The sequence below is a fragment of the Gracilinanus agilis genome, chromosome 2 (genome assembly GCF_016433145.1).
Source record: "Gracilinanus agilis isolate LMUSP501 chromosome 2, AgileGrace, whole genome shotgun sequence".
NCBI lineage: Eukaryota > Metazoa > Chordata > Mammalia > Didelphimorphia > Didelphidae > Gracilinanus > Gracilinanus agilis.
The window spans coordinates 223,524,147-223,542,745 of NC_058131.1; the positions used below are offsets into that span (position 1 = coordinate 223,524,147).

General features: G+C 36.5%; 1 protein-coding gene across 4 annotated transcripts in view; it reads right to left on the reverse strand.

The window, feature by feature from the left end:
- Nucleotides 1-8,238: 8,238 nt before the first annotated feature.
- RASGRP3 (RAS guanyl releasing protein 3) overlaps nucleotides 8,239-18,599 on the reverse strand; it is a 128,893-nt gene continuing 118,532 nt past the window's right edge. For all 4 annotated transcript variants that reach the window (XM_044663661.1, XM_044663659.1, XM_044663660.1 and 1 more), the window contains 3 exons: nucleotides 18,125-18,250; nucleotides 16,683-17,047; nucleotides 8,239-9,605 (listed from right to left, as the gene is read on the reverse strand). In XM_044663661.1, coding sequence (XP_044519596.1) covers nucleotides 9,597-9,605; nucleotides 16,683-17,047; nucleotides 18,125-18,250 — 500 coding nt within the window. In that variant the 3' untranslated portion in view covers nucleotides 8,239-9,596. The remainder of the gene's footprint in view (nucleotides 9,606-16,682; nucleotides 17,048-18,124; nucleotides 18,251-18,599) is intronic.

Genomic DNA, 18,599 nt, shown 5'->3' on the forward strand with positions numbered 1-18,599 from the left:
TTTTAATAGTTATTCCCTTAAATACCTAAAATTGTATTTACAGTTGAAATTTTGATAGTATTTTACTGTATTTCAGGTATACTTATGTTGATGCAACCCTCGGCTGAGTTTACAGTTTTCTCAAAAATCCTGATTCTACAACCTACTCACTAAATATAGTTTTCTTGCAATTAACATTTTAAAAAGATGATTTATCTTCTTCATACCTAGTTTTATGGACATATAAGAAACTAATATGGTATATTATGTGTTACAAACATGGACAACATTTAAGAAAAAAGATGATCAAAGTTTTTCTTTAATGGATTGAAAAATTCATGTTCTTAGCAAAAAAATGAATTATGTTTCTGTTATTTGCTGCCTTTTTTATATAATTCCAGTTCTCTAAACTAAAATCTACTTCAGCATTCTGGCAGTCTTATTTCTTTGTAAAAGAAATTTCTTTAATATTGTAAAGTATACATATTAGTATTAGGACATAGTCTTTGAAGACCTTTTTTACCATGTAGTGAATAAAATTTTCAGAAAAATTTACTCATGAGGAAATAAGAAGTACATATTTCCCAGGAGGAAGCCTTTGAAATGTGAAGCCTTAAGTGTTTTTCTCTCTTGAGCAAACAGGAGACCAGGACAATCAGAACCTTTTGTTTAATTTTTTTTCTTTTACTAACACCAATTATTAAAACAGGATGCTAACATGTTATACGAAAATGATTTAAGAGCATAAATCTGCTCTTTTATTTCTGTATAGCTGGCTTGAAATTTTGACAGCACTTTAACACGATGCTGGGCACATAGTATTAAACATTCATTGAAAAATTACTGATTGGTTGTTGTAAGCTAATTCGAAGCAGAGATAATGAAGTTGAGGCAATATCTATGTGGTTTCAGTTCTGTCATAAGTTTCATCTAATCTACATGAAGAAAAATTACTTAGACATAAGAACTACAGGAATGGATATGTTCACATATCAACATAGAGCAGTTTATTTTTTAAAGGCATCCTTTACCAGATATGGATCTACATGATTTGAGCATTTGAACATACCTCTGAGAAATGTGGATGGTTAAAATGATTTATTATATATCCTCTATTGGAATATTTTAATAGCAAGGACCAAATCTTGGAAAGAAGGAAAAAACCCACTTTTTATTTTTTTACTCTTAAGGAATTTTCTTGAAAATTATGACAGTTTTTTAAATTAGATATTCTGCTAAAGTATGTATAGTTGCACGTGTGGAAAATAGGCAAGCAAAATACCAAAACACGGAGGCTTCTCATTAATTTTGGCCTACTGTGTGTCTTCAGGAAGAAGTATGGGGGGAGGGTGAAGAATATAGAAAATAGTAAGAACATACACTGAATTCCATTAAAACTTGTGATGAGAAGCAATTATTGTCCCTTGAGAATTTACTATCTATTGAACCCGAGTTGGAAGACTATCTTATCGAATCCATATTAAAAAAACAGTTTTTCAAGAAAGTAATAATCAAGTATCTTAAAGTACCCTTAAATGTATGAAATAGTGTACCAACTGAGAATGTTTTATTTTCAACTATATTTATTTAGATTCTAAAGCCAGTTTTTGTTGTCCATTTCATTTTGATTTTAGCATCATTGCTTAATTAGATAATTCATTTTGGGTTTTGGTTGACATTACAAATAAAATAAGATGTATCTTGCAATACAAGCAAAATAAACAATAAAATGAAAGACTTTTGAAATATTTTGTCATGCACTAGAAATCTCTTGGATCTAGCATTTGGAAGGCAGAACCGTATACTGCATTTGAAAGATTTGTTTTCAAGTGTCACAAAAAAGAAGTGTCTTCAAATGTTTCAGAGAGGAATGCAGTTTTGTCCAGAAATATTCTACAAGATGGTAGCAAAGATTTTGCCTGGCAAGGCTTTTCCTCTCCTTTGGATTCTTGAGTCATCTGCTCAGAGGAAAGAACCTGGCATAAATTTGGAAATTCATTTTCAAGAATAGTTAAAATTGCCTCACTCTAATGTCTGGAATGTATTACTTCCTCAATTTCATCTCTTCAACTTGTTTTCCTTAAAGAAGGAGCTATTGTACCACTTCCTATGGGGGGAGCATTTCTCAGATGCCCTAGTTGTTTTACCTTGCATGTTGAATTGGATTAGATGTAATAGAGTAGGAAAAAATCATCAGAATTGCTAAGCCAAAGTATGTGAAGGTGATAAAAAACAGGAGTGTTTCAAAATAAAATCTCATAACTAAAGAAAGCTTATGTATGAACTTTTACCTTTTCTGAAAAAAAAATAATGAATAAGGTTACTCTAAATTTCTTTACCAACTATAAGATTCTATGGCTCTATTGACCCTAAAAGTAAAAAAAGACAAAGACCTAAAAAATGGCTATAGCTTCTAAATTTCAATAAATTTTACTTCTCTAACTCAGGATAGAGTCATACTTTCAGTAACCATTCAGCAAATATCAGTAAATGGTAAAAGTATATTGTTAGGGGGCAGCTAGGTAGCTCAGTGGATTGAGAGCCAGGCCTAGAGACAGGAGGTCCTAGGTTCAAATCCGGCCTCAGACACTTCCCAGCTGAGTGACCCTGGGCAAGTCACTTGACCCCCATTGCCTACCCTTACCAATCTTCCACCTATAAGTCAATACACAGAAGTTAAGGGTTTAAAAAATTTAAAAAAAAAGTATATTGTTAAAAACATTATAGGAGATTTAAATTTTAGTAACTTCTGGAGCCCAAGTCTTCCACAAACATTCCAGTCAAGTTCTAAAAATACACCAGGAGTAGTGATAAAACAAGGAGAATCAAATAAAAGCTCCTTCATCTAAATCAAGACTGAACAGAAAAAGCCTTTAGGAATCCTATGCAAGTACTGGGCAGAGATAATGCAGAATAAGTGGGAGACAGAGTACAAAGTAGCCTATTTCCATAGCAGGAGACAGGGCTGGATCAGGATAGGAAGACCCAGGGGCCCCATTTGAGGCAAGAGGAGGTCTGACCAGCAGCCCTCATAGAGATATCTGGTCTCTTATGGCAGATGATAAGGCCAAATGAGTGGTCCTTAGCAGTTCTATAACAAGAGATAGGCCTAGACCTGTGTTGGTGAATTTATGGCATGTGTGCCAGAGGAGGCCGCTCTCTTTCCCCTCTTCATGTCCCTTGACATTTCTCACATCACTCACCCCCTACCCACCAGCCCAATGGGCTCCTTCCCATCTGGGATAAGCCAGGGAGGCTGCTGACATGTGGCATGAGGCTTGCAGTTTGCGCATTCTTTAAAGGGTCCCCATCACTGGTCTAAATCAATGTTAAAGTAACCTATACTGAACCCTGCATGCAGAGGGACTTCAGGATGAAACTATAATAGGAGACAAAGCTACACAGTTTCTACAGAAGATGGAGCTTAGGTTTAGCCACCAAATTCAGGATTAAGTAGGACTACCCAAGGCATCTAGGTGTATGGGGAAACACAAGTCCTCAGTCCAGAAACAGGCTAGGGATATGAATAAAAAGAAAATGCTAAACACAACAAATATCTTAGCCCAAGGAAAGCTTAAAAGGAAAATCAAGAAAAAGAGGTAACTACAACAAATCTAAGAGCCTCTAAGAATTAAACAATGTCCTGGCAAAAAGGACTATAAGAGTGCCTGGAAAATATGAAATGATACAAAATGGAATAGCAAGGAAGGAAAATAACAAGAATTAACACTTTGGAAGGGACAATGGTAACTCTTAGTCAAGAATTAAACTCCCTAAAAATTAGAATAGGTAAAATAAAATTAACAGTCCCCACTAAAAAACAAAATATTAAAATACCAAAAGATTTTTAACAAATTCTATATTATGAAATACAGCTGATCTAGAGAACATAATCATCAGACTACATAAAAATGAACAAGAAAAAAAATCACAAAAATTGTCCTTGTCTTTTAGAATCACCTAGAAAACTAAATGAAAACAGAAAGAATCCAGTGATTACCTCTTTATGGAAAGCCCCAGGATGAAAACTAAAGACTATCAGCCAAAATCCAAAGTTTCAAGTTAAAAAGAAATAATGCCACAAAGAGCAAAAAAGAAAATTCAAGTACCAAGGAGACACAGGCAGAATTGCACAAGACTTGTTTAGCTGTTATATGTCCCCCTTCTGCCCTGTGGAATGTAAGTTCCTAGAAGACAGGTCTACATTTTGTAATGGAAGTCCTTGAGCTCTAACTTAACTAGATATGAGTATTTGATAAAACAAAATATTATTAAACATGATTTTTAAAAATATTAAATGAAATGGATATGTAAAGAAATATTTGTCTAAGATGTTCTTATCATTCCACTAATTTTCTTGTTTGTATATGTATGCAACATATATACAGATATTTCTTTGTATAAAATGGAAAATTATCAAAATATGTGATTACCAAAAGTTAGTCATGTGACTGAGAACAAGAAAGGAAATGCAAAGGCTGAGTGCCATGCAGCTATCTAAAAAATGTTGAAAGATCTGAAGGGAAGACCTCAAGAAAGTTGGGAAGGTCCTTTCCAAGATCTGGGATGCAGTGGAGCCATATGGCAGAATAGCAGGAAGCAGAGTAGTGATCTTCCCCAAATTCCAGATATCTAGAAAATACCCAGACCAAGTCCTCATGTCCTAAATAAAAAAGAATCACTAACCTGTTCTTACCTTTAGACCTCAATATTACTGTTAGACCTATGCCCAAAAAAAAAAAAAAATCAAAGAAAGAGAAAAAGGACCTTTATATACAAAACCAGCCATTTTTGTTTTGGTGAAGAAGTGGAAAGGAAGGAGTGTCCATCCATATGACCTGATGAAGCATTAAGAAAATAATTGTACAGTGAATGAATGAATGAATGAATGAATGAATGGAAAATTATTTGTAAATGCTATATTTCAAACAAGCAAGCCACAGAGGAAGACCATACATAAAGGGAAGTTAGAATTGGAAAGTGATGAATCAGTGGAGTCGGAAATGCAAGTGGCCTAGTGGTAATAGTGCTTAGGCCAAAGAAAGATAAGGTGAACGTGCACTTATCCAAGTGACTGATTCTGAATTTGGTGATGTGAAGAAGAGGGACAGTACATATGGGATGGTTTAGCAATGACTACAGCATTGTAAAGAAAAATAAGTTGGAATAATTTAAAAACATTAATCAAAACCATGAGGAACCATAACTCCAGAAGATCAGTGGTGAAACATGCTACCTTAACCACCTACAAGAGGTGATGGATTAAGGGCAGAACGTCACACACATTTTCAGACATGGTCAACCTCTTCTTTTGTTTGATTGCTTATTTTGTTTTATGGGTAGATTTTTTTTTAAGTTGAGGGTAATTCGGGAGATGGGCTACTAATAGTGATGCCAAAAATAACATTAGAGGTTCTTTCAAATGCACAGAAAAGAGAGGAGAGTATTTAGAGAGACAAACAGAATTGCTTTGAAACAAACAATTGAATTTATTATATACTTCTTTAAAAATGAAACTGAATGTAGAGTACTAGTTTAATATACAATCCTCTGGATGATGCACAACTCAGGCTTTTATTTAAAAAATCTTTTAAGTTCTTTCTATGCAGAACACACTTAAGCACATTTTCAAATGATGAGATATAACTGGAAATTTGAGAAAATGCCAGCAGCAACAGTAGTCAGATTCATTTGATGTTCAGAGATTGGAAAGAGAATGGCGAGTGGCCACAGGTAAGTTGAAGAAACAGAAAATCTTTATGAGAAGAGAAAATTGTAACACAGGACTATGTCCTATGAATATAAAGCAACAGACCAAATTCACATTGCTGGAGCACAGCTTTGATTTGAGAGAGAGAGACAGAGAGAGAGAGACAGAGAGAGAGAGAGAGAGAGAGAGAGAGAGAGATAGGAAAGAGATCATTTGATCCTCATGCATAAAGAGACATGGCAATTGTCATGTTTTGTTGTGAAAACTTGATGCTTATCCCAATAAGTATACATATTTCGGTCAAAACAATAGATTATATAACCATTCCTTCAGCAGGAAAATAGAAATGTTCTTTTTAAATGGCTTTATTTTTTGTTATTCCTAATTATTGGCTTTTTAATGTTTCCTATAAATTATTTTTAACAGAAATATGCTTCTCACAGGTCTGTTCCTTCTCATTAAAATGAATTTCATTCAAGTTCATGAAGTAAAAAATGGAAGTCTGAATGTACTAAAGCCACTCAGACTGCTATTTTCCTAGTGTTTGCAAATTTAGGTGTTTATAGACCCATAAAATATTCATTTTTAGTTTTATTGAAATCTAAATTTTCTATCATGAAATATTTTATCCAAATGAATCTATTATAGACATTTAAAAAATAACTTTGAATAATTGAAGCTATTAAGTTCATAATATAATTGGCAAGAAAACAAAAACATTGCTTTTGTTGAAGTGGTAGATAGAAATGGAAATTTTTTTTTACAGTGTTGGCCTTAACCATTAATCTAGTTTAGTTTGTGCATATGAGAGGAAGCTCAGCATAGTAAGTAGATGGCAAAAACAGCTTCTGAGTCAATTAAGAAAACTTGGCTTCAAATCTTGCTTCTCTGGGTAAGGCACTTCTCATTGCTACCAGGGAACTGTACATTTCATAAGTTGTGCCAATTTGTATGGTTTGAGGAAGTTTCCTCTTTGTGAATTGCTTATACCAGTGATGGGCAAGCTTTTTAAAGAGGGAGCCAAAGGAAAGGAAATGCTCATCTGTCAGTCTGCTTCTAAGGCAACTCTTTCGAAGTTTCATTGTATTGTATCCTACTTATTGTATTTGTCAGATTAGAAATAATGTCCCATAACTGGATAGAACATTTCAGGGGGCCCACATCTGGCCCGCAGGCTGTAGAGTTTGCCCATCACTGGCCTATACGAATGAAATCACTGGTATAATCTCATATATATGGATAGACTGATTCTTTGGGTTGTCCATCTAACTATACACCTATGTTTCCCTGCCATCTAGATTGGCCTAGCTTTTCCTGAGGCTCTCCCCTTCAGCAGGTTAAGATATAGCTGGATCCCAATAAGGGCAAACAATGAATATACTCTATAGTGGTTGCACTATGCATTTATTTCCATTGGACTGAACTGATTACCATATTTTACATAATTACAACTTCAAGTACAAATTTAAATACATGCAACTACTTCAAGGGATTCATTTTCTGAATTAATCAAGGACTTCGCTATATTGTTGTTATTTTTCTTAAAATGTATTGAAATTGTCCTTGATGCTTGATTTGCTCAGGGAATTGAGATCTGGCATGTTGAGAGAGTTTCTTGGTTGCTTGATCACAATAGTCTACAAAGAGCTCCAGCTCCCTCTCTTTGAATCTTCTGATCTTGGAACAAAAGCATAACTAAAACTAGAGAGAAGTGCTCAACTGAATTAATATGGCATCCTTCACTGAATAGCCTTCTCTTTCTATTTCTAGAGAAAATTTCTTTAGGTAATTGCTAAATATTCTACAAATGTCTCTCTTTCATTCAGTTATGAACCTTAACTCTGAGGAGATTGGCCAAGTCAGATCATAGTCTGAACAATAAGTACTTTTCATCCATGTGATTCTTCCTTAATATCCTTATGGATAATTAGACCAAGTTTTTTGAGTGATTATGGTTTCCAATTAATAGTCTTTGTAATGTCCTGGAACTTGATACAATCATCATAATATTGTCTTAAAATAGGAGCATCTGAAGGATCTAAACACCTATATAGAATCATTCTTCTAGTTGGCCATCTTCCAGATAGATGTCTTCCATGACAGTGGCAAACATCTTTAATCAACACATTTCTCTCAATATAAGTAATGAGAGGGTCATCAAGCATCATTATTTCTGGAGTTATGTTTTTGACAAGATGGCATCATCACAAGTTTGAATCTCAATTTACTTACCACTTGTGTGCAATCGTGGGCAAATCATTCAGTCTCTTTGAGATGTAGGCTCCTGTAATGAACATTTTTCACTGTCTTCTTGGTAAAGAGCACATTCTCTGAGAGAATCTTCAGAGCTGATTATATGACTTTTTTCCTGGGCATCTAGAACCCACTTTTCCCCAAATCCAGTCACAAAAACAACAAATTAACCTTTAATTTTGGGGGGCCATCAACAATTATACTAATAGAGATTAATAGAGATACAATGCTTCAGGTGTCTCATTTCCCATAATACTCGAAGATTCATAATGGTGATGATTAATGAGGATCATCTCTCTCCAGAGACTAATTTTTTATTTATTGGTGTTACATAATCAGTTACAAAGAAAGAACACTGAGAATTGTCTTTGAGTGTCCAAGAGTTCTCTTTTTTTAGCAACAAGATTCCCGGAAGAAGAAAAAAATTGTTTCATTGTTGTTGTTTTGTCTGTAGCTAAGATTTTTTCCCCTCAAATTTCCTCATCTAAGACTGCAACATTTCAGGACTTACAAAAAAAGACTTTTAAACCCAGCCTAATTGAACAGAGTTAATTTTGTTCTAGAACAATTGTGCTATTTTATAAGATACTGAGTATATTTAGAGACTTCTTCCACATAGTATCTTTGACTTCCACAGAGGTTTTAAATGGCTACAACTTAGGTGATATAAATATAAAAAAAAGGACAAAGTAAATTTGTTAATCTCTGTGACAATGAGTACATAGAGGAAATACTGTATTCTAGGTCTTATTGAATCTGTTCTGGGATTTTCCAAAGAGGAAACAAAAAATTCTGTTGCCTTCCAAAATGAATATTAAGAGGGCATGTGGAGAAGGATTCAATCCAAAGCCATAACACGGGTGCAGTAGCAGAAATTTACGTCCAGAGCAAAGTTTAGAGTGTGCTGAGAGAACTTGTATTCCTTCAGCAGGTGGCAATTATTGAGTTCAGCCACTTACAGTACAAACCAAATTGGTTAGAAGATTATGGATTGACTCTCAAACCCAGGCAGATCTATTCCTGTGAACTCTTACTTGGCGCTTTCCTGCCATTCTCCCTCTCTTGGCAGTTTCCTTCCAAGTAATAATCTCTCACTACAGGAGAGCCGGAAGTTCAGTCTCTCCTTCTCTCCAGTTTCCACCCTAGCCCACCTGAATTTGATTTGTCGCTTACCCTGGGTGCTAGAATTGGCAGTTAGAGCTCTACTTCAACTCAAAAAGATTTGACACTTCTTTGATCTCTACCCTCACTAAATTTATAAAAATGATAAAATAATATTTTCACAGAAAAAAAGCAAATATAATCAGTTTAGAGAATGGATAGTGCATGCACAAACAGCATTCTTTTCGCCCACAAATGACTTCAAAGAAAGAAAAAACAAGAGTATTAGAGTTGGTATACAGCAATCTTCATTGTTGTTTCTGAAATGCTCAACAGATCAGTTACTGGGGGAAAAATAAATAGTACACTGATTTTGTGCTGCATAGACAGGGACCCTCCATCACACTATTGGGACAGGATGACCTGATGAGTTCACAAGGCAGGAATATTTTTTTGATCGTTTTCCCAGAGTTGGAACGTGGTCTTCAGGATTCCCCATCTTGCTTCATCCAACAACCAAACTCATTAGACATTCAGTTTCCCCATCCAGGGGTCAGCCATCCTGCAAACCAAATGAAATAATGATTATATCAGTGAATTTTGACTAACATAATGATGTATTCTCTGAGTTTGTAAAAAATGAATTCTGGAGAAAGTAAGGCCAGAGGCCTCAGAGTAGATGCTAAATTTTTGTCACTGACTTCTATTATAATTAGGGATTGGGTAAAGAAACTCCATCTACATATGTCAGCTCTTTAAAGTCTTAGCTTCCTAGACCCTTAAGAGGGTTCAAAATGACCCAACTAGGATCACACAGTCAGTATGTGGCAGAACTTCAACCCCAATATTTCTGACTTTAAAGCAAACTCTATAGCCACTACACCAAACTATTCTATATTATAATTAGATACATTCCCAGGAAACAATTATCGGTTCTTACTGTGAAAATGCTACTCAGTCAAATGCACCTCCCTTCTTTCAGTAGAGAGATAAAGAGCTAAGGAACAGAATGTCACTTGCACCATCAGAAAGGATTATTAGGAAAGTTGATTTTATTTGACATTTTTAAATTTGTTACAAGGGCTAGCTTTGGGGTGAGAAGGATATATACATACATATATATATATATATATATATATAGGCATGGGAATATAGGCATGGGAATAACTAGTGGAAAAATAATATGTATTTGTTATACTCTACATAACTATAATTATGTATAGATAAATAATTATATGTAATTATAAACATTTTTAAGAGAAAAAAGGACTTTTTGCACACAGTCTCAACCTCACTACTCCCCTACAGCCCAGTGCTGAGAATCTCAGGTGACTGATTGATTGCTCCTCAAATACTTGACACACAGCTGGGAGATTTCAGAGCCTCCCACGAAACAAGATCCCCAAAATTCAACAAGTGTTTGCAAATCAGATCACCTCTCTCCACTCTAAGACCCATTTCCTCTAATTTAGACACCCAGGGCTTGGTAGAGAGTGCCCTCACTCAGAGCTACATTTGGAAGATGTTAAACTCCTCATGGAATAGCATTGAATAATGCATTTCTTTTTATTTGAAATATTTTGAGGAGAACAAAAAACAAACCCAAGGTCTCTTCTCAAACTGGGCCGAAGGCTAAATCAATAAATCCCACCCCAGCCTGAAAAATAAAAGGACATCTGTCTGACTGAGGGAAAGGGCAAGACTAATTCTCAGACACTTTAAAATAAACAGAGGCTACAACTCAACTTAGATCAGGCGGGACAAACAGAAAGAAGGCCAAAAAAGAGGGGTGGGGACAAAGGAAAGTTGGACAATAGAGCTATGTGTGTAAGTAGACAAAAGAGGCTTCATAGCAAAGACTGGCTTGTTTGTTTGTTCCTGTCAGTGAAGACTGATGACATTTGGGGAGGTTAAGTATTTTTTACATTATTTCACATCATAGGATATTCAAGTCTATTCAACAAATACTTATTAAGATCCGAATCTCTGTGCCAGGCACTATGCTAACTCTGGGGAGACAAAGAAAGACAAAAGACAAAAATGAATTAGTCCCTGCCCTAGTTGAAAGTGAAGTAATCAATTTTAGGTAAGTATTGTACTTCTCCAGCCTCCTCTCCCAGCTAAAAGTATCACAGTATTATCAGAAAACTCCTTAATTTTACCAACAGGGAAACTGAAGCCCAGAGAGTTTCAAGAACTTGCCCAAAGTGACAACAGGTTACAGAGTCAGGCTTTGAATGCAGGTCTAGTACTCCGAGTCAATTCTCTTTCCATTATACCCTACTGGCTACCAAATTCAGAGATATGTTCTCATTAATCATAAGTCCATATGTAATAAAGAAAGCCCAAGATAACCCTCAAAGATCATTGAATGATGGAAGGCAGTGTCATATAATGGTTAGAGTTATGCACATGGAGTCAAGAAGACCTAGATTCATATCCATCTCTGATACTTGCTAGTTAGTTTGATTAATGAATCAATTAATATTTATTACTGTCTGCCATGTGCCAGGTACTACATAAAGCATCAAGAAAGAAAACAATCCCTATTTACAAATGCTTAATCTTTCCGAATCTCAGATTTCTCATTTAGCCTCATTAAAATGGGGTTAATAATAGTTCTCGGAGCTTGTAAGGGACAGGGACTTGGCGAGCCAGCATCCTGCCAATTGCAACAATCTGGGGTCCACAAAGAGGTGGTAAGAATGAGAAGGACCAGGAGGACCAGGTTTGCAGACTGGCAAATAAGGCGTTTTAATGGAAGTAGTCAGGATTTTAATAGGGGGAGAGAATCAGACTAGAGTTGCTCCCCAAACTTTCCATACACTTGGTAACAGACAATGTTTACATGGTAACAGGTAATGTTAACAGAGGACCCTAAGGATCACAATACACATACATCAATGATTTAATGGATACATCAATGATTTAAGGGGTACAAAGATTGGAGAATCAGGGGTTACATGATACAATGCAAAGATTTGCCTAGGTTGCATGATACATACACAAGAGTTTGCTTGGGTTTCTAGGAGTAATGAACACAAACATAACCTATATGAAGAGGGAGATAGAGGAGGGGGAATGTGGTTGGGGACCTTCTTGCTGAGGGTTGTTATGAGAAGTAGGGGGTAAAGATGCTAGTGATGGTTGCTCAAATAGGAGAGAGAAACCCTAACCATAGCAAGATGTGAGTATAGGTTTTGTTCCCACACCAGCTGGGCTAAACCCCCTTTAAAACTGAAGATTCTTTGCTAAACCACAAAGCCTTAGAAACCAATTCAGGCAGGCAGTTGGTAGGAGTAACCCAGAAGTAGAGCTGTAAGTTCCTGAAACCTTAGGTTGAAGTGGAGGATTACCACTGGCTTGAAAATTACTATAGCCAGTTAGAGATGGATGTTACCCGGATCTGACTGCTTGAAACTAGTTACTGTCACTAAGGTAAGAAGTTGGTTTCAAAGAATATTTAGACTTTAGGATCAAACTGGGTTTTTTTGTTATCAAACTGAGAGTTGGTAAGAGGGAGAAGGAAAATGGATGAAGGTACCCTAAATAATCTTGCCTAATTATTAAGACTAAAATAAATATTGAAGCACAAGTTGTTCCTATGGTGCAGAGTATGAGAAGACCTTGTGGGTGTCTCCTCAAATTTGTTGCTGTTTGTTGCTGAGCCCAGAGGCTGGGCTGTCAGGCCCCTGGGTCCAATGCTGTTGTTTCTTGAAATTAGCTGTTCTCTCTTGCTTGATTTAAAGGTTGTTGGCTATGCCAATAAGGTATTAATTTGGCTAGCAATGAAGGTTGTCCCTACTTGCCTGCCTAATCCAATCTCCCAAACCTCCCGGGGCCCAGTTTGCCACCACCTCCTCCTTAAACCAACGAGATGAGAGAAAGAAGTGAAGTCTCAGGGGTTTGTGGACCTTAATTTATATGCTGTCCTTAACTGTCACCTTGGCACATGTCCTGGGGTGCTTTGCCAGGTTCTGTGTTCCAAAGTAGCAAACTGCTATTTTGTACCTATAAGAAAATGGCTGCCCATTTCTGCATATCACAGTTAATGATTAATGGAAAAATAACATCATAACTGCAAATGGACTTATTTTGACTTCATCTCAATCTTTAAAGAAGAAGAAAACAATCAAGAAGAATTTTTGTGGACATACAAAAATGTTACAACACTAGTCAACACAACTACATAACATTTCCAGCTGAAGTTGACAAGCATGTGTGGTAACATCTGAAAGCAGTACAGCTGAAGCAATGAGGACTTCACAGATCTTCACAAGGATGTCTACTTTGAGGACCACACAATGAACATTGAACTGAAAGATTACCACTGGATTGGAAATGACTATAGCCAGTTAAGATACCCAGATCTGACTGCTTAAAACAGGGGTCAGCAACCTTTTTGGCTGTGAGAGCCATAAATGCCACATTTTTTAAAATGTAATTTCTTGAGAGCCCTACAATGCTCACAGTGCGCTCCTGTAACAGTGCCTGAAAAAAAAATTGACTTTATGGCTCCTGCAGAAAGAGCCATATCTGGCCCTCAAAAGAGCTAGATATGGCTCAAGAGCCATACATTGCCGACCCCTGACTTAAAACTAGTTACTGTTACTAAGGTAAGAATTGGCTGCCCATTTCTGCATACCACAGGGTCTTTGGATTTTTGCTCAAGGGTCTCATCATTAGCTACCTTGCAGGGCTTCTATGTGAAACTCCAATAAGTATAAAAAGCAAAAGTACTTCATAAATTACATCATTCTAGAATATTCATAATTATTATTGAGTGCAATCTGGAAAGAAGTCTCTTGTTTTGGGCCACATGGTTCTGATCTTCATTTTTCTCAGTGTCTCAGATGAAGTCATAGGAATTCTGTATCAAACTTGACATAAAACTGAATTATCTAGCCAGTTGAATCACAGAAACAAGATTCTAAAAGATCTCAACAAGCCAGAATTATGATAAAAAATGAGGAAAATGAAACTTACTATATATAATTGGTTCAAAGACCTATTTTTAGTTAATAAGATCATATTTACATTTTTAAAAAACCAAATGCAAAAGTACAGTTTGGAAGAAGAACTGGTTTGACTGTATGTAATATAAAAGAGGTCTGGGGATTTCAGAATGGTTGCTTTTAAGGTGAAATAATAGTAATTTCATATTCATATTAAGGCAGGAAATATTCTTTTTTTTAAATTTATACATTTATTAATATTCATTTTTAACCTGATTACATGATTCATGCCTCCACTTTCCCCTTCACCCCCTGCTCTCCCCTCACCCATGGCTGACGCACATTTCCACTGGTTGTAACATGTATCCTTGTTCAGGGCCCATTTCCATATTGTTGGTAGTTGCATTGGTGTGGTTGTTTCTAGTCCACATCCCCAATCATGTCCACCCTGACCCATGCATTCAAGCAGTTGTTTTTTTTTACATGTTTCCTCTCCTGCAGTTCTTCCTCTGAATGTGGGTAGCGTTCTTTACCATAAATCCCTCAGAGAGGAAATATTCTTAAACATACTCTATTGGCCAGGTCACATCTAAATATTAGGTTTAATTCTAGTAGTTACAATTTAAGGACACTGACAAACTGAATTGTGTCCCAAAGAGAAGAATAAGGAAAGAGAAGGGTCTGGAAATCAGAAAATAATAGAATATCTCAAAATTTGAGGGGATTCCAGGGGCCATCTAATTCAATCCATAGCTTAATAAGAAACCCTTCTATAACACATCTAAGAATTAGTTATCTGGCCTTTGTTGGGGGGGGGGGGGGATGGAGAGCTCTCTACCTCCAGAGGCAACGTATTAAACTTTTGGATTGTTCTAATGGTTATGAAGTTTTCCTCATGTCAGATCTAAAATCTGTCTCCTAATCTATCTGTTACCCCTAATTCTGCCTTCTGAAGCCTAGCAGAACAATTCTAACCTGATCTCACGCCCTTATGATAACCTTTTAAATATTTGAAGATAACAGTCCTGTGTCCTCTCTTCTCCAATGAAATTCCGTCTGCATATCTTCATGAAGATAAGACCCTTTACCATCCTAGACAAGTATTTATTAAGCACCTACTACCCTAAGCTCTCCCTGTGTTCAGCATAATGATGAAAAGCAAAAGGCAAATAGTTCCTGCCATTAAGGAACTTAGATTCCTGGTTACCCATTTCTGAGTGATCTTCAGTCTATCAATGTCTTTACTCAAATGTAGCATCCAGAAGATGAAAACAGCTCTCTAGGACAGACTACAAGGGGAATATTCCTTTCGCTTCCCTACCTCTAGATATTAGGCTTTTTTTAAAGGAAACATTAGGTTGTATTCATTAGGCTTATTCATTTTTAAAGGAAACATTAGGTTGTATTCATATATTAGTTTGCCATATGATAATTCTTGACTTGTATTACATGTACAGTGTATTAAAATTTTGATTTTTTTAATATAAACTTCTTATATGAGAAAAGACTGAACAGACTGGACATGTTTAGCCTAGAGAGAAGAGATTCACTGAGGGCATGTCTTTAAATATTTCAAGGACTATCATATGAAAAATTATTTTTATTCTCTACTTCTCCAGAGGGCAGAATGGAGACCCAATAGTGACAGACATCACAGAGAGGCAGATTTTGTCATACAATAAGACCTTTCTAACAATTGAAAACATCCACAAATACATTAAATTCCTTTCTTAAAAAACAAAACAAAAACCCTCCATCACCCACATTGTTCATTAGCATTAGTTAGGCACATGTTACTGAAACCATCCTTATTTAAGTGAGAGATTGGATTAATAATAATAATAATAATAATAGCAAGCACTAATATAGGGCTTTAGATTTTGTAAATATTATCCACTGAGAACAAAGTCATTACATAAAACCTATATGACCCTCCTTAGAAATCTGCATGATGTTCTCAATCATGTCATGGAGCTGGATTGAACCATAATAATTTTCTAGTCCAATCCTCTCAGAATCTAGGTGAAGAAACTGAGGCTCAAAGTTAGTCAGTAAGTGATAAAGAGGGGGCTAAGTGATAAAGAGGGCTCAGGTATTATTATATTTTTATTACTCCCTGTTGCCTCCTTATGAGAAATCTGACTAGCACTAGGTTTGATACCACAGTAGAGAGCTTCACATTCTGCATTTGACATTCATTACATTGGGAAAATCATATAATTTCCCTGGATTTTAATTTCCTCATCTGGTCAATGGAGGGTATAGGTAGGGCATTGGTGGTGCCTGCTTATAAGTTCTCATATCAGGGAGGTTGAGACCAACAGATCAACTTTCTTGAGCCTGGGATTTCTCAGCACCATTCATCTGAGCTGATTATCTGTCTTCCCTAAATCAGTATGGTGATTCCCAGGGAGTAGGAGGTAAGGGGGGAGTGGGGAATCAAGGTATCTATGGAGGGATAACTAGCCCAGGTTGGAAATAAAGCAGATCAAAGCTCTGGTACAAATCAATAGCAGAATCAGCCACTAAACAGCCTCTGTACTTCCAGCCTGGGTGAGATAAGGAGACCCAGTCTTAATTGTTTTTAGTTTTAAAAATGAAACAAGGAAATTAGACTAATACCCTCTGGCTTTCAAATCTATACACTTGTGAATTTAATGCTGTTTTTGTACATCAACACCAACCTCACATTCTTGGTTGGCTTCACTGGTGTCTGCTCCATTCTGGTCCAGTTCATACTCTGTACACTGGGTCATCATGCTCATGTTGGCCTGTCCCCCAGGCTTCTCATTCTCCCATCGGGCAAAGCCTTTGTCCTTTCCAGTTTTGCCATGGAACTTGGATTTCATTTTGGGGAAGGTATGAGCTCCTGAGTCAACCCATCCTGACTCAGGCCACATGGGCTCTGTCTGAGTGGCCTGACTGGTAGTGGCTCGTTGAAGGCGCACAGAGATCTTTCTAGAAGAACCTGTAACCAGGGTGATGGCTCGGCTGTCCAGATCCTGATTTCCAGCAGCAACACCAGGGAACTCAAATACCTCATCCTGAGCTGTAAGGGGAAAGGGACCTGATGTTATTTAATATTACAGAAGCACAGAATATAAAAGTTTAGAGTTGTAAGGGATCACAGTAGCTATCTAGTCTAACCCAGAATACCAGAATAAAACCTGAATAAAAATTCCTACATCACACCTGAAAAGTTGTCCTCCAACACAAAGAAATCTACCACCTATGGGAGGTCTATTCCACTTTCTGAGTTGAGTTCAGCAAGCTTTTTCCTGACATCAAGCTTCAATTCGCCTCTATGCAGCTTCCACACATTACTCCTGGTTTCACTCTCTAGCAGAACAGAACATGACTAATCTCTCATTCTAATTGCATGTGACAACTTTTCAAATATTTGAAGACAAATATCAAGGCCCTTCCCCACTGCCACCCCCACCCCCATCTTCTCTTTTCTAAGTTAGATATCTCTAGTTCCTTCCATTGATCCTTATACAGCCTATTGACTGAAAGCCCTTTACAATCCTGGTTCTAGCTTATACCTGGCATCTCAAGAGAGAAGACAAGCAAAATCATACTTAAAAAACCTCTTTTTCAACAAGACTGGATCGATCACAAACTAATATCAAGCTGCCAATTACTAAAAATTTACAACATACTATAACTGTTCTAAACTATAGGAATTCTTAACATGAAACTGAATTTATTTTTTTCAATATTTTGATAACTATATTTAAATCTAATTGATTCCCTTCACAATTCTATGTAGTTTATGCATCTAAAAACATTATTCTTAGGTGTTCATAGTCTTTACCAAATTGCCAAAGATGAATTAAGAACCCTCGTTCTAGAATATTAGTTTGAATATTTGCTACCCCTAAAATGATAGCTCTTTGAAAGAGAAAAAAAATCTACACATAGATAGATATAGGTATGTCTAGGAATATATTGAAAATAGTCATTCTAGATTAGTCTCACATTATATATGAGCCAATATGGGGAGGGAAGTATATCCTATATTTTGGACTAATATGGCCTGTTTTTTTTTTTTCTTTTCAAATTACTGGAATCTGAGTGATTGAAGGATTGCATCTAGAAACCAACAAAAAAAGAAATGTCCTACCTGGAGGTAATGATGGGCTGCCTGGAAGAGAACCATGACCATTTCCCATGGAGGTCCCCCTTGCAAATTTCCTGCATGCCAGCACAAGTAGGTCTTTGCATTGTTTGTGACAGTTGACTCCGCAATCTGTAAAATTTTTAAATGTTCATTTCATTCCTTCATTCAACAACCACTTATTTAGCACTTACTATGTAGTAGGCACTGGGAATATAAAGGCAAAAAAGCAAAACCAGTTCTTGCCCTCAGAGAGATTACATTCCATTGGAGGAAAGATCTGTGCATCAATAAATAAATATCAAATAAAATTTAAAAGTAAATCTAGAGGGGCAGCTGGGTAGCTCAGTGGAGTGAGAGTCAGGCCTAGAGACAGGAGGTCCTAGGTTCAAACCCGGCCTCAGCCACTTCCCAGCTGTGTGACCCTGTGCAAGTCACTTGACCCCCATTGCCCACCCTTACCAATCTTCCACCTATGAGA